The sequence below is a fragment of the Tachysurus vachellii genome, chromosome 3 (genome assembly GCF_030014155.1).
Source record: "Tachysurus vachellii isolate PV-2020 chromosome 3, HZAU_Pvac_v1, whole genome shotgun sequence".
Lineage (NCBI taxonomy): Eukaryota > Metazoa > Chordata > Actinopteri > Siluriformes > Bagridae > Tachysurus > Tachysurus vachellii.
In genome coordinates this window covers 12,311,665-12,334,156 of record NC_083462.1, presented here as the reverse complement: position 1 = coordinate 12,334,156, position 22,492 = coordinate 12,311,665, and the positions used below count along the sequence as shown (strand labels likewise).

The 22,492-nt window shown below is 37.9% G+C and overlaps 1 protein-coding gene across 6 annotated transcripts in view; it reads left to right on the top strand.

The window, feature by feature from the left end:
• The window catches only part of arhgef1a (Rho guanine nucleotide exchange factor (GEF) 1a), a 67,717-nt gene extending 45,603 nt beyond the window's left edge, over positions 1 to 22,114 (top strand). For 5 of the 6 annotated variants that reach the window (XM_060865763.1, XM_060865760.1, XM_060865762.1 and 2 more), the window contains 17 exons: positions 290 to 399; positions 619 to 762; positions 1,117 to 1,367; positions 2,115 to 2,240; positions 4,644 to 4,761; positions 5,583 to 5,831; positions 6,143 to 6,219; positions 6,413 to 6,588; positions 7,768 to 7,835; positions 8,010 to 8,198; positions 10,269 to 10,367; positions 11,138 to 11,187; positions 11,667 to 11,708; positions 14,138 to 14,188; positions 14,336 to 14,629; positions 15,569 to 15,749; positions 20,178 to 22,114. In XM_060865763.1, coding sequence (XP_060721746.1) covers positions 290 to 399; positions 619 to 762; positions 1,117 to 1,367; positions 2,115 to 2,240; positions 4,644 to 4,761; positions 5,583 to 5,831; positions 6,143 to 6,219; positions 6,413 to 6,588; positions 7,768 to 7,835; positions 8,010 to 8,198; positions 10,269 to 10,367; positions 11,138 to 11,187; positions 11,667 to 11,708; positions 14,138 to 14,188; positions 14,336 to 14,629; positions 15,569 to 15,749; positions 20,178 to 20,245 — 2,293 coding nt within the window. In that variant the 3' untranslated portion in view covers positions 20,246 to 22,114. The remainder of the gene's footprint in view (positions 1 to 289; positions 400 to 618; positions 763 to 1,116; positions 1,368 to 2,114; positions 2,241 to 4,643; positions 4,762 to 5,582; positions 5,832 to 6,142; positions 6,220 to 6,412; positions 6,589 to 7,767; positions 7,836 to 8,009; positions 8,199 to 10,268; positions 10,368 to 11,137; positions 11,188 to 11,666; positions 11,709 to 14,137; positions 14,189 to 14,335; positions 14,630 to 15,568; positions 15,750 to 20,177) is intronic. The other variant, XM_060865764.1, reaches the window with a different exon arrangement.
• The last annotated feature ends 378 nt before the right edge of the window (positions 22,115 to 22,492 follow it).

Here is a 22,492-nt window from a genome sequence, read left to right as displayed (position 1 = left end):
ATTTTGAATGTATTCGAGTGCAAGTTCATGGTCCAGTGTCATTCTAACTGCATAACCCATCTGAGTAGTTGTTGTGTGTTACATGTTTACATTTTCGTATCGTTGTATGCTTTCTCTGTTTTTTTGTGGCTGTATATGTCACTGTCATTATTGTTAGCATTTGTTCCTTTATGCCTGCAACTCATTTTATTTACATATATATTTTTTTGTTGTCGGTTGTTTGGTACATGCATATGTGGGGTGCATGTGTGTGCAATTGTGCCTGTATGCATGCACTTGGTGTGTGTAGGACACTGAGTGATGACTCTCCCCTGGGGCTGCGCAGGATCTTGTCTCAATCCACAGACTCTCTAAACTTCAGGAGCAGAACCATGTCTATGGAATCACTCAACGATGAGGGTATACACACACACACACACACACACACATTTGACTTTATATCTCATTTAAATTTGACTTTATATCTCATTCTCCTTTTAGAATAGACATTTTATATGCACAACAAATAGACCTAGAGTTAGGGTTAGACATTACAACAGATCAAAATTTTTCCTGTGCTCCTATCCAAACATCTGGGTTTTTTTTATTCAGAAAACAACCCCTTTTTTATTTTTGTAGGTGAGGTATACTATGCCTCAGTGCTGGAGGAGCTAGAAATTGAGGGGCGGGACTTTGAGGCAGACTCTTGGAGCATGGTGGTTGACTCCTCCTATCTACAAACTCACCGCAAAGATATAATCAAGAGGCAGGATGTCATCTACGGTGAGAGAGAGAAAAAAAGATACACAAATCCCAATGTGCTTTAATTAGATGGCTATTGTATTGTCTTATTTGTAGTCTTCATCTCATAGTAATGTTAAAATGCATCTGTACTGTAGCTTGTTCTCACACACACTTCTAGTTTCTGCATATAAACTTAAAACAAAATACAATATCAGTATGTTTTTGCAGGATTTACACCAGTGGTGAAGAGATTGTGAAACAAAACTAAGGGTTTAGCATTCAATAATGCTCTCTTAACTAAACCCAGATAGCTAAGTGTTGTCTAAGTATAATCCCTTTCTAAATGGCTTGATAGGTTTGTTACTCATGTCTGTTTCTGTTTTATTCATTTAGAGCTGATCCAGACGGAGCTGCATCACGTACGCACACTGCGTATCATGGATGGGGTTTTTCGACGGGGCATGCTGGATGAGGTGCAGCTGGAGCCAGGCGTCGTCCACGCACTTTTCCCCTGCCTGGAGAAACTTCTTGTGATACATACTCGCTTCCTTACTCAGCTGCTCAATCGTCGGCAGCACTGCCTGCAGGCTGGCAGCACACACAACTTTACTATCAGCCGCATCAGTGACCTCCTTATGCAGCAGGTAGTGTGCGTGTGTATGCGTGTGTGTGGTTTAGGGTAAAGGTTAGGGTTTTGGTTGCTATACTAACCTGAATATGTATGAATCTGTATTTGGTGTATGGACCTGTGTACCCAGATTGGAACAGGGTACAAACCTAGTGAAGTTGGCCATGTACTTTGGTTTGGAGGGACGGTATACTCTCTCTCACTTGTCAATCACAGCGACACATGCCAAGTGTAGGAATCACTTTTCTCTGTCTTTTATGCCACTCTGTGACTCAGCATGAGCAACAGATTGAAAAGATGCAGATGGCTGGTTTTATGTGTTTAGGAGAAAGTATGTACTAGCCATCACCCTCCCTGGTTGGTGGCTGTCCTATTATAGGGGACAGATGGATATGGGGTTACCAAACTGGGAGAAAATGGAGAGAGAATTCCTCCAGAATAGTGAATATTTGGTCCTGTGTGACTATTTGCGTAGTAGGTGTATGAAGGTAACAAGAAACAATATGAACAATGGTCTAAGAGCACTACCAGTTTCATTTATTTTGATTTAGGAAATTATATTTCTCATAGAAGATACAAGATAATATTATTTTAAACAGTTAAAGAAAAATTTTATATAGAGTTATGATACATTAGTTGATGTAAGGGAGAGGCATTGTGACATGCCCTGTGCAAATGCCCTGTGTGGGAGGATCGAATGCTTTGCTAAGAAAACTATGCTAATAATCGGTGCTCCACTGTATCTTTTCTGCATGTGTTTCAGTTTTCAGGTCAGTGTGCTGATGAAATGAAGAAGACTTATGCTGAATTCTGCAGCGGTCACTTGAAAGCTGTAAAACTATATAAAGAGCTGCTGGCTAGAGACAAGAGACTGCAGTACTTCATACGGGTAAGGACAAAGCAAAAGATATTCATTGTCATTTTGTGAATAAACCACAGCTGAACTTCTTTAACACCATTTATTCTTAAGAGTATTAACCTGTTCGTCTTCTCTTGCAAAAGTGTTTGCACGTTCTCATTGCATAAGGGCGTTAATGAGGATCTTACACATAAACATGAATACAAATGCTGACAGAAAGTCTTTGCATACTGATGCATCCTTCTAACACTGGTTGGAACCAAATGTGCACATCAGATGTTATTAGTTTTAAATGTGAAATATCAGACCATTAAAGAGGGCACTTAGGCATGGATTGTCCTGACTTTTTTGTAACTCACTATCTGCCTCATCCTGGTGACATAGAGATATTCATTGTTGAACAGGAGTTTGCCATTGGAGATTGGAAAGCAATTCCACTAAACCGCACAAAACCCCGGCTGAAACAACAGCAGATCAAGACATATTTAGCAGCACTAACAGTGTGAGTGTTGCCAGCAGTGATGCTGGCATGAAGCAGCCATAGTGAGTCGCATTCCAAAGGAACGGCGACCTTATGACTCCTTTTAAAGGCAAAAGTCCAGTATGGCTTTATATGGATTTGTTTCTCAAATCTTTAATCATCCTGTGTAAAATTGTATTGGTCACAAATACAATCATACATAGTCCTACATGCAAAAAGAATCACAGATCTCAGACAAAGGTCTTTGTTTTGGAGGCTACTATCCAAGTATTCAAGTACCATGTCAGAGAGGTGGCAAAATTTCCTGCAGCCGTCAGCAATAACGGTGACTACAGGAATTTTTGATCATTGCCATATGGAGTTAATATACAGTATATGTGATCAAAGTACAGACCTTCACCTTTAATTTAAGTATCTGCTCAGTGTCAACCAAACGCTTCAAAATCCTCACACTGCTGATGGGCAATGACCCAAAGATGACTTTCAAAGCAAATCAAAAAGTTCTGCAATTACCAAGTCAGTCACCTGACCTCACTTCAACTGAAGATGTATTTCACTGGCTGAACACAAACAAAACACCAAGTGCAGCAGGAACTGAAGACAGCTGCAGATTCTTGGCAGAGCATCAGCAAAGAAGAAACCCAGTGTCTGGTGATATTTTATATGGGCTCCTGACTTCAGATAGTCATGGACCCAAAGGATTTGCCACTAAGTATTAAATATGACCACATATATATATATATACACACATATATATATATGTGTGTGTGTGTGTGTGTGTGTGTATATATATATATATATATATATGTATATATATATATATATATATGCTGCTGTAACAGAGAAATTTCCCCATTGTGGGACAAATAATAAAGGAATATCTTATCTTATCTTTTATACACTTCATAATTCAGCCGGTTGCTATTGTTTTCTGCTGTAAGACGAGGTGGTACACTTCATATCATGAGCTGTTCTTTTCCCATCATCCTGGTACAGGTTGATGTTTGTCCCTGTAAGAAACATATTGAGTTTACCAATAGCAACCTTCTTCTGATTATTGACTTTGACACAGATATGTCGACCTCCTGGATGTTCTGACCTTCTGTTGTGAAGGAATTTTTCTTCACCAGGGAAAGAATTGTTCTGTCATCCTCTTTTGTTGTTTTCTGTGTCGTTTTATGCAATTTTAAAATGTGATTTCTAAATTGACCAAATTGTGTAAACAAATTGGACAAACACAGCTGACGTCAGTGTCAGAAATAGACAAACAGAGTGATTAGTTCAGGAGCAGGATCAAAGAGGGAGAGACAAGCCGTATGTGATGAGATAAATGAGGTGTGTGTTAGTGTGCATGTGTTTATATAACCGAGTAATACTAGTCAAATAAGAGAGTGTGTGTGTGTTACTGCTGTGGGAGGACAGTGATGTACAGCTGGATGGGAGTGGGTGTTATATGTGCTAATAGCCTTGCTGCCTGCATGCTAGCATGACTCATCAGTTTTTCAGGTATTCTCCTAAAAAATGTTTTGAACCATTAAATGATTTTAATCCAGTAAAGGTATTTATCAAACCGGTGGTTGTAGCCTTCAGCTGAACAACAGTGCAACAGTTTTTTTTTAACTACAATGCAGTGTACTGAGTTTTGGGTAGTGCAGGTTCCAGGATGGTCTTGATGAACTCTTGCACATATAATGTTGCAAGGCAGAATTATCTTGTAGATAAATTTAGACAGAACGTAGGTGTATGTAGGCTTGATGTTTTTGCTAGCTATGAATGATAAAACATGATAAAAGGACAATCATTGTAGGGGGAAATTTGTACATTTATATTCACAGTTAGTCACAGAGTTACACTTACAGGATGACATCTCTCTCTCTCTCTCTCTCTTTCTCTCTCTCTCTCTCTCTCTCTCTCTCTCTCTCTCTCTCTCTCTCTCTCTCACACACGCTAAGAGGGTGAGTCGAGGTCCTCTGTTGCGTCGTCACGGTTTCCAGGAGTGCATTTTGCTGGTCACTCAGCGCATCACTAAGTATCCTGTACTGGTGCAGCGCATCCTCGACAATACCAAGGGTGAGCCGTCACTGTGGTAACAGTGTGACCAGGACACATCACACACTCAACTCACCCACAGCCAAAGTTTGGAAATGCTTTATTAATTATGTAATATATTTGATAACGTAAGTAATCAAATCTCTAGAAACATGTAAAGTGAATTTAGTAAAATGATGCACCTGCTATGAAACAAAGTTGTAAGCAAATTTGGGAATTGGTGCACCAAAAAGTGTACAGGAGAGGATATAAGTATAGGCTGTCTGTATGACACTGAATAGAATAGAGGCCTTTATTTTGTCACATAGACAATACAGAACGGTGAAATTCTTTCTTAACTTTGGAGGTTAGGGTCAGAGTTTAGGGTCAGACATGATACAGCATGCCTGGAGCAGAGAGGGTTAAGGGCCTTGCTCAAGGGCCCAACAGTGGCAGATTGGCAGCGCTGGGGCTTAAACACCGATCCTCAAATCGACACCCCATAGCCTTAACCGCTTGATCCACCACTTTCCTATTGTCTAATCACATCAGTTTACTATTTAGATTAAACATGCCATAAAGCTGACTTTTTTACCAGATCTAATTTTATAATTAATATTAATTTTACTGCCCGTTTGTCTTTCAGTGTGAGTATAAACATTTTTTATTGCTAAGCCACAATTCAAACCTGATGATATAATGCATCGCTAGTAGTTCAACTGTTCAGACATTAGTATTACGAGTAGGCTTATAATGTCCTCAGAATTGGTGTCATTTTTGATAGGAATCACCTATGTAGAAGTTTTCTAACAGCATGTTTCTACTTGTATGTAACTTTTTACATGAATTGATGCTCCATATAGACAATCCAGACGAGGAGGCAGGATTGAAACAGGCTCTGGCACTACTGAGAGATCTGTTGAACGGTGTGGAGCAGCAGGTGCTTGAGCTGGAGCGAACACAGCGGCTGCAGGAGATCCGCTCCAGACTAGACCCACGCTCTCAGGCCAAACTGCGCTCAGACGCCATGTTCAGACCTGCGGAGCTACTGCGCAGACAGCTCATCCACGAAGGCACACTGCTGTGGAAAACACCCAGCTCCAGACTTAAGGGTATTAATAATGAGAAAAGTGTGTGTGTTCGTGTGTGTGTGAAGACAAAGTGCGATGACAAACGATGATGAGCGAGGGTTTTAGAAACAAAGGACACATGTTCTCATTTAAAAAACCTTTCATAAACAACAACACCATTGTCTGTTCTCACTCTCACTTCTGTAGCTTTTTCCACAAAATCTGAAAGGGCCTTTGTTTGTGATTAAGCTTAAGGTTATGGAATTTCTTTTACATCACTTTTGGACCCACTATATGACCTGAAATCTATTTTGTGTGTTTTGCACGTTTGCTTTACTGTTTGTGTCCTGTAGATGTTCAAGTTCTCCTCATGACTGATATACTAGTGTTCCTGCAGGAGAAAGATCAGAGATACATCTTTGCCAGCTTGGTGAGTCAACCTTCAGTTTATTGGCTCATACACACAAAAACATCTCACTTTGTTGCACATTATCTATCCAATGCCATCTCTCAACAACAGTTTTGTTTAAACATTTATTTATCTCTCTTTCTGCCTCCTTCCCCTCCTCTTCTTCTTCTTCTTCTTCTTCTTCTTCTATCCCTGTCTTTTAATTCCTGTATAGGATAAGTCTGCAGTAGTGTCACTACAGAACCTCTTGGTTAGAGACATAGCAAATCAGGAGCGTGGATTGTTCCTCATCAGCAGTGAGTTCAGTCCTCCGGAGATGTACGAGCTGCACGCTGCTTCCAAAGATGACCGAAACACCTGGATACGGCACATACAGCATGCCGTTAGCAGGTCTCACACACACGCACACATACAAACACACAAACACACACGCACACACAGCATGGTATATGATCATGACCATGATCTTTTCTCATATCCAGAATGTGAGAACTCTGATGTTCAATGTACCACAAATCCCAACTGGGTCATGTGTGCTGAGCCTCATGTAGTGCAGGTCATTGAATCATCAAATCACATGAGTCAGATAACAGTTATTTTCTAAACCAATGCTGCCAACTTTTTCTTTTTAAATGTCTATTTATCTGGTGGCGAAAAGCTTTCCAAAAGGCCTTTATATTTTGTATTTTGTAGTGTTGTAATATCTGTCTGTAACGTTTCTGCACTTTAGTTTATTATTGGTTGCCATAGTAGCACCCAGATAAAGTAAAGTAGTAAAGTAGTGGGTGGGAAGCTACAGAATATGTGCAAAAATGATTTGAACACAAATGAAAAGTAATTAAAACAAAACTAACCAGCCTTTAAGGAAATGCTTAAGTATAAAGTATAAATCTATAAATCAGACTGAGTCTAAGATAACATGTTCATTCTTGATAATGGATAAATTCCCCTGTTTAATCTGTGTAATCAAGCATGTTTTATCAGTGATTAAACAGGCCAATGATTACTCCACCTGCTGTAGCTGTAGATGTATGCCTATAAAATAAATGAATGTTCATATATATATATATATATATATATATATATATATATAGAGAGAGAGAGAGAGAGAGAGAGAGAGTTAACTATTTAATGTTACTAGCCAAGTAGGTGATCTACTAATACACTGCAGATCTCCTGGGATTTTCACACGACGGTCTCTAGTGCTTACTCTAAAGTAACTCTGAGCAGTAGTTTTGCTGTCAGAAACACCTTGTTGATGAGAGAGACCAGAGTCTAGATTTGTCTGAGCTGACAGAAAGTCTATAGTAACTCAATCACCAAACGTGTTGTGCAGAAAAGCATCTCAGAACGCAAAACATGTCACACCTTCAGGCATGTCAGTTAAGAACAGGAATCTGAGGCTTTTTTACCTTGTTCTGATGTTTTGATGTGAACATTAACCAAAGCTCATGACCTTGTACATGTGTGATTTAAAGCACTGCACTGATGCAACAAAGTTCCTTTTAAAGTACTCGGTGAGTGTATCATCATCCAGTGTTAATGCGCTCGCACTTTTTTACATTACAGATGTCCGTCAAGAGAAGAATTCCCACTAATTGAGACAGAGGACAAGGCCCTGTTACGAAGGCTCAAAGGCATGTATTACACTGTCCAGATTAGTCTAGTGTGATAAGGATGGAGTGATATAAAAAATGAATAGGATATTAATTATAAAATGTAAGTTTTACACAAAGTTCCATGCAGTTATTTTTAGATCTGCATTGCATAATGTTGGTATAAGGTTTAAGACATTACTCCTTCACCCACAGCTGATATTCAGCAAAAGGACCGGGAAGTGTTGGAGCTGCTGCAGGAGCGTGTGACTCTGTTCTCTGATCTGGCTGAGGTCATGGCTGGTCAAGAGGTTTTGTTGCCACCCAACTCCAGGAACCTGTTCAGAGCTGACACACCTCAGGCACCTCGAGGAGAACGGCTACTTACACAAGCCATTACTGAGGGTGAGTGGCAAAGACTAACGAAGAAATACCCAACAAACTGTAAATTTCTTACACAGTATTGAATTCTTGATGTTGATTCATTTTCTGTGTGAATGTAGCATTAAAAGAATAAAACTTTTCTGGATCTGCTGTTGTAGGAAAAAAAAATAAAAGATAAACAAAAGTAATAGAAAAAATAGAAAACACAATAGAAAATGTGTTCCGCTTCATGAAGATTTCGGTCATTCACAGAGAACATTGCCAACTCCATGTGGTCTTTGAGGACAACAACCTCCTTATCAATACACATTTATCAGACTGTATCTGACTGTAAAAAGGACATTATTCATAATAACACTCTCTGGTGTTTATAACAGTTTATAATCACACATCCAGTGTCACCCAAATGAGAATGAGGTTCACTTTTGAGTCTGGTTCCTCTCAAGGTTTCTTCCTCTTCCATCTAAGGGAGTTTTTCCTCACCACAGTCACCTCGGTCACCTCAGGCTTGTTTATTAGGTATAAATAGAAACACATTTAAATATAAGTCTAATATTAATCTTGAACTTCCTTGTATTCTGTAAAGCCATTTTGAGACATTTTCATGCCAGGCCTTTTTACAGCACCACATCATTGAATATGATGTGACGTGACATACTGTACAGCTAAGTATGGTGACCCATACTTAGAATTTGTTCCCTGCATTTACACACAGAACACACACACACCATGAACACACACCCGGAGCAGTGGGCAGCCATTTATGCCCATTTTGCTCAAGGGCACCGCAGTCGTGGTATTGCCGGCCTGAGACTCGAACCCACAACCTTAGGGTTAGGAGTCAAACTCTTTAACCATTGGGCCACGACTTCCCCATTTTCGCATATCCCAGGTTATTATGAGCCTGGGGTCAGAGCGCAGGGTCAGCCATCATGTGGCGCCCCTGGAGCAGGTGAGGTTAAGGGCCTTGCTCAAGGACTCAACGTAGATGTCTCAGCAGCTTGTGGGCTTGAACCCCAACCTTCTGATTAGGAACCCAGTGCCTTGACCTCTGGACCATCACATCCTCATTTATCCCAATATTTTACCAAAACAGCATTGCAATCATATTGGTATTATAATATAGTATTACTAAAGTCAAGTTAAGTCACTTTTATTGTCACATCACCACAGCACATGTGCCTTGGTGAGTGAAATTCTTAGGAGCAAACTCCAGAAATTGCAGAACAGTTAAAGATATACATAATGAGTTGACATGTGAAAACGTGCAATTTGCTCATAAATATAGTTAGTGCAATATGTGTGTACAATATGTACAATTAACAAACAATGAAATCAACAGGTGAAATGTGCAGTATGCTCATACATATAGCCGGTACAATGTGTGTACTATATGTACAATTAACAAACAGATAATGGAATCAGCAAATGAACAATATGCTCATACCTGTCAGTACACACAGTGTATTATTGGGCATCCTTACAGTAGCACTACACATTATATGCAGTATGTACTTATATATGCATATGTGTAAATATATGTAAATATATTATATATAAAATACTATAGGGTGCAAAACAGATTGTACAGGTACAGAAGTGACATGGATGTGCATCGGATAGTATCTAGTGGTAACAGATGGATTATGGCATTAAATGCAGTGTGTATGTGTAGTCCAGTGTGTATAATGCAGTGTGAATGTATAGTCCAGTGTGGATAGTCCGAAGTTAAGGTGCAGTGTGTGGCAAACCATATTGTGAAAGTATGCTGTAGGGTGTATTAGTTGTGACTATTAATTAGTCTGATAGCCTGAGGGAAAAAGCTATCCCTCGGTCGGCTAGTGCGGGATCGGATGCTACGGAGGCGTCTTCCTGAGGGAAGCAGAGAGAGCAGTCTGTGGGATGGGTGGCTGGAGTCACTGATGATCCTCCGGGCCTTTCTTATACACTTGTGTAGATATCCTGGAGGGAGGGAAGGCTGGCAGTTCGCACGACCCTTTTCAGAGCTTTACGATTACCAGCTGTATACTTAATGATAGAATATACTGTATATAAAAATGACTCTTAAGATATTTATTGCTTTTTTCCTAGTGGACAGGCTGACTGAGCTGTTGTTAGGCTCTGGTTTTGATATCCCCTTGGCCTGCACTTCCAACGGTCACCACAACTACACAGGGACGCTGTTGATTAGTGAGTATGAAGCAAGAGCAAAAGGGTGTCGTACTGTACAAAGAGATTCAGCTCCTGTTGAGTTCTAAGTTTTTCTTTTAGTATGACTTTTCTTTGTTTTGTTTTTTTTTTCGTTATGAACATCTGAACGGTTGGAGTTGTGTAGCACCATCCTGTATCTTGGGGTGTAAATATTCAGTGCTGTCTTGAGCAAAAGCAGACTCCTATTTAGATTCATATCAGGAGTCAGCTTGACACTGATGCAGAATCGAGGTTATGATTCATAGGAAACATAAAGAACCATTGTGAGCAGAGCATAAAACCTGAGCTAAACTACAGAACACTTACATTTTATCTTTACTCACACACAATGATTCAATGGCATTTTCATGTATACATATGTACATTTTCCCAGTTTATAGCCTAAATCTATATCTAAAATAAACTGAATACTGAAGAAGAATGAAGAAATTTGAGTTTATTTTTCAAGTTTATAACAAAGACCACATCACTGCATCTGCTAACAATTTTGATATTCGTTAAAAAAACAGTATATTATTCGTATATTTTTGTGAATAGTCTTTGTGAATAGATTTTTTTAGCTATGCTTATCATGCTAGATAGAATGCAAATTAAACAAGTTATAATTAGTCAATGCAAAAAAAAAGAAAAAAAAAGATGCTGTTTAAATGTTATTGCATATTTTACAGGACCAAGTTAAAAAAATTAACGTATAATCTTTTGTTCGCAAAATAAATGTGATTCATAATTCAATTTTCTCCTTTTCTCAGATGGACAGGAGGTTTTAGTCAATGGTTCCCAGGAAACAGCGGGTTCTCAGGTAGGCATATTTTCAAAAGAGAAGTTAAGAAATAATGAACAATGTGCATTTATAATGCTATTTTTAATTATTATTATTATTATTATTATTATTATTATTAATATTATTATTTTAAACAGTAATTTACTTGCATTAAATCTCCATTAAACCCTACTGCAATGGAGGAGAGATGTTTTGTATTATTACTGAGTTTCATGCGGTTCTGTCACAAGTGTGACACTTGTTTCCATGGCAACGCAAATTCAGTAAAAAAAAAAAACCCTATCATGATTTTGAAGCAGCACAACTGTAACTGCTGCCAGACTTTTTGTTTCAGGAAGCATTACCAAACTCCCCTTATATGGAGTATTTGTCAAGCTGATGTCCTTTACCTCGGAACCATACAGTTTATTAACATATTAATAATGTTTGAATCATTTAATTGATTCATTTCAGTAGCATGATTCCTTTGAGCTGACCGCTTCATTTTATTTATGCAGGATGGAAATGGGAATCGTCTGGAGGACAAGACTCCAAGCGAGGTACCATGTTGATTAAAAACAGTTAAACGGGTGAATTAGGGTTTCATTCCACAATTCTTTTGTTTTTTGTTTATGTGGTCATGTGTTTTTTTTTTTATCTGGGTGTGGTATAGAGAACCAATTTCTGGTTCATTGGTCTGTAGTTCACTTTGAGGCAACTTTGGTCATAACTTTGAATAACATGAGTGTTTGAACTTCCTGTTTCACAGTGGTTTCATCTGCAAATGAGTGATCTGCAGTTTGAATTTTAGATAGATGATGACTTTTTAATTCAAGAGCTAATAGTTATGATGTGAGGCAAATTTTGATGATCCACTTAAAAAAAGATTATTAAAATTTTAATTGAAACCAGTTTATTTTAATAAGTGTTACAGTTAGTGTCCCTAGAAATTCTTATGATGCAAATGCAACTGAACCGTGTTTCAGTTTTTATTTCATTTTTTTGTTACAGAGTGTTTAAGAATTATTAGGTGGTCATCCATGACTTCCTGTAGGGGTAATAAAAATGTAGCAAGACCAAAGTTGTTACTAACAAAATGCACAAGAATAGTGAAAAGTAGTGCGAGTACCTCTATAAATGCCAAAAGGAAGGACATCAGCCATGACCTCAGAAAAGCAGTTGTTGTTGCTTAGAAATCTTGGAAGGGTTATAAGACTGTCTCCTATTAGAATTAACCATTATACAATGAGAAGGACTGTTGGAGAAGGACAAATTGAGAGCTTTCATTAAGTTCATTTATTGCTCAGAGATATTTAAAAAAAAAGAATAATAATAATAAAAATAAAAATAATAAATATATATATAGTTCCATCCACAGGTCTCTAATTAGTAAATTAAGTGCTAATGCCCATGACAGCACTAAAAGTAAAAAATAGATTAAACATGGAAGGGTGTCAAGGAAATAGCCCTTCTCTCCCAAAAGTATATAGACCATAACTTCTGAACAAGCCACATAAGTTCTGAAACAATATCCTTTGGACTGACCAAAGCTTTAGTCACAATGTACAGCACCATGTTTGGTAAAAGGCAAACAGAATATCACCATGAACATACTGTCACGGATGCAGGGATAAAATAGAAAAGAACTAAAAAAGAACACGAAACATAGACACAGACTAGGGACGGGACAACAACAAAAGACAACAAAGGATTCTGCGCTGCTCAAGGCAACACGGCTCAGCTAAATACTAATAACCATCAGACACATAAGGAACAGGTGTGCAGAGGTGGGAAGAAAGAGACAAGGGCGGGGCAGACATGTGACACCAAACATAAACAAAAGGGCACGTTGGCCAAAGTCTGGGCTGAGTCCTGACACATACCAGTTATGAAGCATTGCGGTGAAGGGGTGATTATTTGGGCTTGCTTTGCAGCCAGTGGACTTGTGTAAACTTGCAGTGAGACAAAGATGAACTCCACTTTATACCACAATCTGCTTTATACCACAATCTACAAGACAAATGTGACGCCATCTGCCCAGCAGCGCAACAGGACAATGATCACAAGTACCCCAGTAAATCGACATCTGAATTGTTATGGAAGATAAAAATTGAGGTGTTGGATTGAGCAAGTCCAGACCTAAACCGCAGTGAGACACTGGGGCAGGATCTTAAGAGAGCTGTACATAAATGGCCAATATTTCTCTAAAACAACGTGAGAGTCTGAGAAACTCCTACAGAAATCATGTATATTACTGAATTGTTGGCGCATCTGATTGAATGTCTGATGGTCACCTGAGGTACTGGTTTGTTTATAGAAGTTTTATATCGTTATTGATTGTTATTTAAACAGTTATTATTGAGACCCTAATGAATAAACACATTTGAATATCTGAAGGAATTTGTACTGTTTCCTTTGACTCTGCCTCTCAGAGTCAGTGTCAATGAATGGTAGCAATATCTTGTGTCACAAAGCTATGAGTGTGTCAGGGATTTACTTATTTATTTTATATACAGCTTGACAAAATGTACTCGGGTACATATTTGAAAGTAATTATCACAATATAATAGGAATATAAACAGCTTTTCCCTATTATAAGAAGCCTTTCTTTTCCTCTCTATAAAGTTAACAACAAAAAAAGGCAGTTTGTAACTAAACTTCTGAATCTCTTTTGATGGACTTGTCTGCTACAGAAGCACTGACACTGGAGACTCCTTTCATAATTCTTTAACAGTCAATTCCTTACAGAAAACTTCACAATATCACTGATCATGTACAGTAGATGATCATCCTTGTGAATGGGCTGTTATAAGAAAAATGATAACGTATTAGAACAAGAGCATTAATATATCCTGTGATTTGAATTGCAGCTGAAATTATTGTCAGAGCTGCTGCTATAGAAAATGAATCAGAATCAACACATCAGTATTGATGTGGTATAATGAGGTTTATTCGATTTGTTCCTCTGCTCATGGATTGTGTGTTTCAGGAAGTATCTCAGAGACTGGTGAATCTCAGCGCTCAGCTCCATGCTCTGCAGGTCAGATTAAAGCCCACACTATCTAAGTCATATCTGATTTTTGCATTAGACTTAATTTGCGTATGTTATTACATAGATCAGAATTAAAATCAAGTATTCCACTTAGGACCTGTATCAGCTGTAATAAAAGAGTCACTCTTTTCCCAGGGGGCAGTGATTCGGCAAGACTCCATCGTAGAGTTGTGCGTGCGTGAGGGTGGGACGTCTCTGTGCCGCCTAGGGCGGTCTCTCTCACGTGACGGAACCAGTGAAGTGGGGACAGTGGGAGAGCTGGCACTGCTTCAGCGCCAACACAGCCTCCTGCAGGAGGAGCTCATCCGCCTCAGAGGAGCTGATGGAAAACTCAAAGACAGCGAGAAGGCACGGGCCCAGCTCGAAAAACAACTGCGAGACTTGAAATCTAACAGCGCTGCACTGGTGGAAAGCATAGGACATTCCCAGGTACTGTGAATTTGTTGTTTATGTTACAGTAGCTACAGGAACACAAGTATATTAAAAATGTAGCTCAAAGTACATTAATAAGATTTTCTGAATTCTGGTCTCTCTGAATGAAACTTTACAGTATGAATTCATCTGTAATGTTTAAGATACTTTAGCAATTTTTCTCATGCATTCTTGCAAAAGGTTGTAAAATGACTATTTTTAAACACACAGAGTGTACAAACAAGCTTGCTTGAAAAGATAACAGGTGTGGTGATTGCTTATAGATATTCAGCTATCTAGTAAACCAGATGTAAACCAGATGCAAGATGCAAAATAAGTGCACTTTGACACCATTCAGGTAGTGTTACCATTATTCAAATGTTTACTCGGTTAATGTTAAATTAATGAGTGGGTTTTGTGTAACAGTATGTAGTGTATATAAATATTATGGAACCGAATGTCATCCATGATGGAATGGTGAGATGCACAGCAACATGAAGAATTATTATTTTCTTATAACAGCACATTGATTTATTTAACTTCTACATAGCTACACTGGGTCCAAAAGTCTGCCACTACACTAATATTACATTCTAATATTATTTAAATATTTCAAAGAAAGAAAGTAGACATTCTATATTCTGTACTCTAGGAATTTCTAGGTTCCTGTTTAAATGTGAACAAATGAGTGATATTGAGTGATATGTTAACTGCTACTATTTTTCACCATATCAGTGATTGCATTCTTTGTTTAATCTGTTATTATTAAATACGTTTATTATTATGTTTAAATTATGTAGAGCTGATGGAAGAACTGTGGTATAAGTGACAGGCAATACAGGCCTAGAGCTAGTAGGTTCTACCAAAGCAGTGGTCATTGTTGTGCATTCAGAATTGAATACTGTATTATCTCATAACTATTATAACATTTTAGTTACCACTCTTTCACTCTACCAGACTCCAGCACATCGCAGACAGAGTGAAACTGACCAAAATGCTGACACCCCATCTGCCAGACAGGCATCTATGGACCAGACAGATGCTCAGCAGGACTGCAGTGATATCGACGTAGATGTGATCTCAGACGATGACGATGACGAAGACTTGAAAATGTCCCCACGTTCCGAGAGCCCTAGAGGTCAGTAGTCAGAGGGTATATTACAAAAGTAAAAAAAAAAAATTTTCAAATAAAATGATTTAATGTAAATAGTTTTATTTAGGATGGTCAGAGGCCAGCTAAGTGTTGTGTGACAGAAGTGTGTCAGCAAGAATCACAGGAAAGATGTACAAGACAATAGTGAGACCAGGCAGAGATGAAGGTAGCAGAGATGAGGATGTTGAGGTTCTCTTTAGGAGTGATGAGGATGGACAGGATTAGGAACGAGCACATCAGAGGGAAAGCTCAGGTTGGCTGTTTTGGGGACAAGGTCAGAGAGACTAGATTGAGATGGTTTGGACATGTACAGAGGAGGGAGATGGTTATATTGGTAGAAGGATGTTGGAGATGGAGATGCCAGGTAAGAGGTCAAGAGGAAGGCCAAAGTGGAGATATATGAGTGTGTTGAAAGAGGATATGAAGGTAATTGGTGTGAGAGTAGAGGATGCTGAGGAGGTGGAAACAAATGATTCGCTGTGACGACCCCAAACAGGAAAAGACGAAAGTAGAAGAAGAAATCAGCTGTAATTCATCATTCTTAGGGTAAAGCTGTAAATGTAGACTACTTGTAACTTTCAAGGTAGAAAGTAAAGCTGGAAAAAAACATAAAAAAGACATCTAAACAAGTGTAAATATATTGAATGTGATCAAATACATTATCTGCAATAATATGTAGCTTTACATTTTCTTATTTTCTTGTCTTCTAAATTTCCTTCTTCATAGAAATGTATTGCTTAGCATTTCAGGGTCAGGATCAGTCAGGATGACCAAGCAGTTAGTAACAATGTCAAGAAATAGGGTTTATTTCAGTCTTTTAATAGGAAATAAAGATACACTTGAATATAATCAGAAATTTGATCATTTATATGCAGTTGTTCAATACCTGTAATTCTGAGAGATTATTAACTAATGTCACTCTGCCCCCTGGGAAAAGATGTCACACATTTTGTTTTACTTTCATATATCATTTGAAATAGTTTTTAAGCTATACAAATACTAACAATGACCTTTCACATGATTCACCTTTCTAACAATGATTTCATTCGTTTTCATGGATATCAAAAACAAAGAGTGAACAGTGAGACACACAGGAAAACCTTACCCTTGAAAAGTCTAGGCCCTTTTTTCATGAAGTTTTGTAGAAAAGTATACAAACTTTAGGTCACAAAAGAATCTATGATTAACCAACTTGGTAGTATGCACTTAGAAACACAGCAGAGCCAGGATCTTACAGTCAGTCAGTAATGTAAACCTTTTTTTTTTTACTGAAAACAAATAATGTTGCAGCTTTTCAGTTCACATGACAATTTTTGCATGGTTTTAGCCTTGCTCTGCTGGTGACCACACACACACACACACACACACACACACACACACACACACACACACACTGCACAGAGAGAGAAAGAAAAATGACAGAAATTTAGAAGGGCCACCAAGGCTCAGGTGTGTCATGTTAGTCACTGGCCCATGAGCTCACCCCAAACATCTCTCTCCCCTCCCTCCCCTTCCTCCCACACACCCTCCTGCCCACTACAGCCTGATTCATGAAACTGTTGTATGGCAGCATAAACAACTGATGATATGAGCACTACTGATGCATCCACTTCATCTGCATGGAAACAAGCTCTCACCCACTAGTTCTTCATTTACATATAACAACAACAACAACAAAAAAAACACATACCAATTTACCCTCATATGCAGCTCCTTTCAATGAATCATGCCCTAATTTATGTAGGTGTTCAGACAGTGAGCCAATAAAACCTTCAATGGGCAGGAGTTCAACATCCATAGAAATGAAATAAATGAAGAGGGGTTTCATGCATTTTAATGAAGCTGCGTTTAAGGTGTTTTGTCAGAGGTTGACTGCAAACTAAAAGATGCTCTTTTTGGCATTTATGAAAATAGCACAAAGTGAAAACTTTACAGCATCAAATGTGAATAGTCCAAGAGGTTTCCTTTTGACATTAATAGTATCATGTAAGCCTGTTTTTTTTTCCAAGTTCACTTGCAGATTTGGCCGTGGCGGCTCAAGCTTTTAGGCACTGGGTTGTTGATTGGAGCATCAGGGTTCAACCCCCAGGACTGTCAAGCTGCCACTGTTGGGCCGTTGTGCAAGACCCTTAACCCTCACTTCTCCAGGGTTGCTGTATCATGTCTGACCCTGCGCTCTGACCCCCAACCTCCGAAGTTAGGATATTAGAAGAAAGAATTTCACTCTGCTGTAATGTAAAGGCTTATAGATATTTCTGTGAATTCAGTTTGAAGCTTTTAAAAGTAAATATATAATACAATGTTGTTATATACAGCTGTTTTATCTTCTGCACATGATGTTACTTATGTTAAGTGGACCTCGATATTTAAGGAATAAGTGTGTGAAAGTATACTGTGGTAGAAAAGTCTGAAATTGAAATACTTTAGCTTTTAATATTATGCTGGATGCTGAAGCGGCAGCTCTGCCCACTGTGCCACTGTGCCACCAGTAAGTGATATTTGGAGCTCAAGCTTACAGGGGCATAGTATTTTTTATTTAAAAAACAAACAAAACAAACAAAAAAACACAAACACAAAGATTATGTTAAGTAATGCACAATCCTAGTTTAATTCTATCAGCACACTTGCGGTGTAAACCTGCAGTCTAAGACACTAACCCCTGTGCAAATTAGAAATGTAGCTCTCACTGAGATAATGTAGTGAAATGGATGGACTGAAATTCTTATATGCAATCACTTTATATGTGCAATAATTTAATACTGAAGTCCAGTGCTGTGTGAGAAATGTTTTTGCATGGGCAAAGTCCATCAAGTGCATAATGGCGATGAACAGGGTCATCAGAAAGTCTTTAGATTTTGTGTAATGCTGTTTGACGAGCACTGGCAGAACGATTGCTTCACTTTAAGGCTTCAACTTTACTTTAAGGGAGAGTTACTTCACTTAAAGGTGAAAATATACATCGTATTATTGTTGTTAAGTGGACGAGTCTACAGTGTTCAGTTTTCTTGTCATTTCAAAAAGTTCCATCTCTGATCACACTCAACTAGAGAGGAGCCTAAGAATAAGGATTTATTTATTTTTGTGTGTTACATGATGCAGTATTTGTGATACATTCCAGTCATATTCAGACACCTTCAGACAGTCATATTCAGACATTCCACATCAGAGCACTTTTAGACAGCTACAGTATCCACTGAGATCATGACTGTTGATGGAGCTAAAGTTAATCTGTTGGTTTCATTGCTTGTATTTTTCAGTGAAATGGTATGGGCTCTGTGGTGGTGCGAACTCTGTAGGTTTTTTTTTTCTCAAAAGAATCACTATCGTTTTGAGCTATCACTATCTGAGCTGTTCCCTAGTCATCTACAAACTTGCTTTGTGTTGGGTTTTCCCTTATTGCTCTGTCCTGTATGTGTTCACATTCCTGCAATTTCACTACTGAGCTTGATAAATTATCTTGATTCTGCTTGCTCGCAATAGTAACGTAGGCTGGAGTAAGGTGTCCTACTCTCTCTGTTCTACTATTATCATTACAGAACCATGAATGGCATCTCTTAATAAACTTGGTACAACTTTTTTGAATTGGCATAGGATGCGTAAGGATGCATAGACTGGTGATGTGATGACTCTGGACAAGTTAATTCTGAGATTTCTTTCCAAGGTATAGTTGTTGCATGCAAGTCTGCAGAACATTTCTTGTTGTACCTGGTCCTCTCCTTACTTATTACTCCGTACTCCGTACTTATTAGACTGTACATTGATGATCCAATTCTCAGACCATCTGACTATCTATGTTGACTTGACTTAACTTGACTTGACTATCTGTCATTATGGAAGGCCACATTCTACTGTGATGTCGTTCTGTGAGGAGCATCTCCAACTCATAGGTGTGCTGCTCCTTCCTGGGCTTCACTGTGCATACTACAAGGTTACAAGTTTACTCTCTCTGTGCCATGGGTGTGGCAGTCATATCTGAACCTCTTCTTAGTTATTCTGAGAGTCTCTTAGTTGCATTGTGTGGTATTGATGCATAAACTAATCTAATGATTCATGTCATGCCTGTGAGGAGGGGTTAAATAAAAAGCCACTTATGTATGAAACTGTAGTTTAATTAACTCATGTAATCACTAGGGTTTCCTGTCACCATTTGGAACCAGTGTCAACCTACTGCTAACTTGCCAAAAAGGTTCCAAAGATAGCGTCATGTTGAGACGTCATTTTGGAAAGTCATGCTTGGACAATAATGTATCCAGGTGATTCTCAGTCAGTTATCCAGGGTACCATAAACCATGGCTACACAATCAACCAGTGTGTTCAGTTGTGTTGTTAACTAAATGCCTAGCACCCAGTTGCGTTCCTGGCACTTTAAGTTAATTATTATTATAATTTTTTTGTCTTTTTTTCTACATTTAGATTTGCAAGACATTCCCGAGGAGAGTGAGTCATCTGCAGAAGCCAGAGAACATGCGTCACAGTGCTAATTGTCTTCTGCTGCCCAGAAAATAGAACTTGACCCTGGAATAGCTATATGGCACAATCGCTACTCTCCTGAAGCACAAGACTCTCTGAGCAAGTCTTCCTCTGAACTTCAAGGGAAGATCATACAGTTATCCATATTATTTTAACCATCTGCTTACCTTGTTTCATAACTTTGTGACATATATTCTTTGACTTTTTTTTTTTTTAAATCCAGTCATTTTGATATCGGTGGACCAATAAGCGAATGCCAAAGCAGCTTGATTGTCTGCAAATAACAGGACTTGTGATATTGCATGCAAATGTAGGTGTTTTGCGAACACATGATTCAACCAAACTACAAGATTTACTTGCTAAAGACACAAAGATACTGTAAGTTGACACAAAACATACATACAAGCCAGTTTTTATTGATCAGTAGTGAAATAGTCATGTGTGCTGCAAACCTTTCAGGATTACTTTTCGTTCTTTATTTGTAATTTATTTATTCTTCTTTTGCTGACAGAAATATTTCTTTGATAAGATTTTTAATGCACATGCTAAAAGAAGCCATAACCTGGATGAACAAAAACATTCTGTACAAGTAAAAAAAAAATCTATGTTTTTACTACACTTGAGTTAACAGGTTTACGTAAGCATGAATAATTTAGTTAGATTTATATATGTTGCTGTTATTTTGTTTTTAGTTCACAGAACATGATTCACTGAAACGGTAGAGGTGTTTACTGATTCATTTATACCTATTATATAATAGAATATCATACATTGCTAATTATTTACATATCTGTTGTTGATTTCTTTCTCTGTGTATCTATGTTTTTGTTTTTTAATTGTACAGTTTAACAGTGCCATAATAGCTGGTTGTCTGTACAGGTCAGGGGTCTTAAGCTTGGATTTTAGGAAACAAAATACTGAAATTACTGTATTCTTTATAATATAAATGTTTACTTATGACTGAAAGAATTTGTAAGGAAAATTTAAGAAATATATAAATGCTTTAATATTGTTCAAAGTGCTACTATTATAACTGAAGACTATTGTTATGGATAACAGAATTAAAGTCTTTATGGACTCAAATAGTGATGGACAATACAGCAATGTAATGTTTCTGAATAATATTCATTTACTGGAGTTTTTGTTACACACTGATCAAAGGTAAAGGTCAAATTATTACTGGAACACCTAACATTCATAGAAATAGAGTGGCTGTATCTCTGGATCTAGTATTAAGTTTAAATATTCTCATGCTGGTAGCAGCCAGCCCTGGTGGATTCTGGGTAAAGTATTGAAATCCATTTGTTGAAATCTATATCTTTCCTTTTAATCCACAGCATAATATCAGGCAAGAGATTATTAATATTTTAATTTTATCGTGGCATGGCGAAACTTGTTCACACACACACGCACACACACACTCATTATGTATTACTACAAATATAATGATAAAATCTCTGGATTAGTTACTGTCTTTTTAATTCAAAGCCACAGACACTCGCGACAATCACTTACACACACACACACACACACACACACACACACACACACTACCTCGTCCATCAACCAGAACAGGAGCCATGCTTTTTAAAGTTTTAAAGTTGGATTGAGTGGACATAAGAGAGAGGGAGAAAATATATAGGGGAAGGGGAAGAGCAAATAAATATATAACAAATTTATATTTAATTCTACAAATTTCTGCTGTATTGAGTATTACACATGCATAAATGCTGTTTATATGATATATAAGGGTAATAGTTTATTACAAATGTTTAAACAATTAAAGAATTTTAACATACATCAAAGATGCTATCTCAGTGAAAGCATGCAGTTCTATTGTAATGTGAAAAAAATGTTTCAGAATAAAATACAAAAATAAACTGGTGTTGTTGTGAATGTTACACAAAATCTGTGTAAATCAAGTATTTTCTTTCTGCAGTACATTCCCTGGACAGCCGCTGAATGTTTTATAGGGTCTTTTAATTCATTTAGAATTTATAGATAAATATTAAGTTATAAAACTAAAGTGAATATTCAGTGTGGAATCCCTCAGATAAATATAAACCCCAGACATAACCCCATCTACTTTTGACCCTCAGACTACACAGGGAACCTTACGTCATTCATCATAACCAACAATTGCGTTTGTTATATTTGTAAATTATATTAATAATGATATTACAGACAGAAAATCTCATGACGGATAGCGTCATTCCTGAACCCTGTGTTACAGAAAAGGCCACACCACACACAGTAGA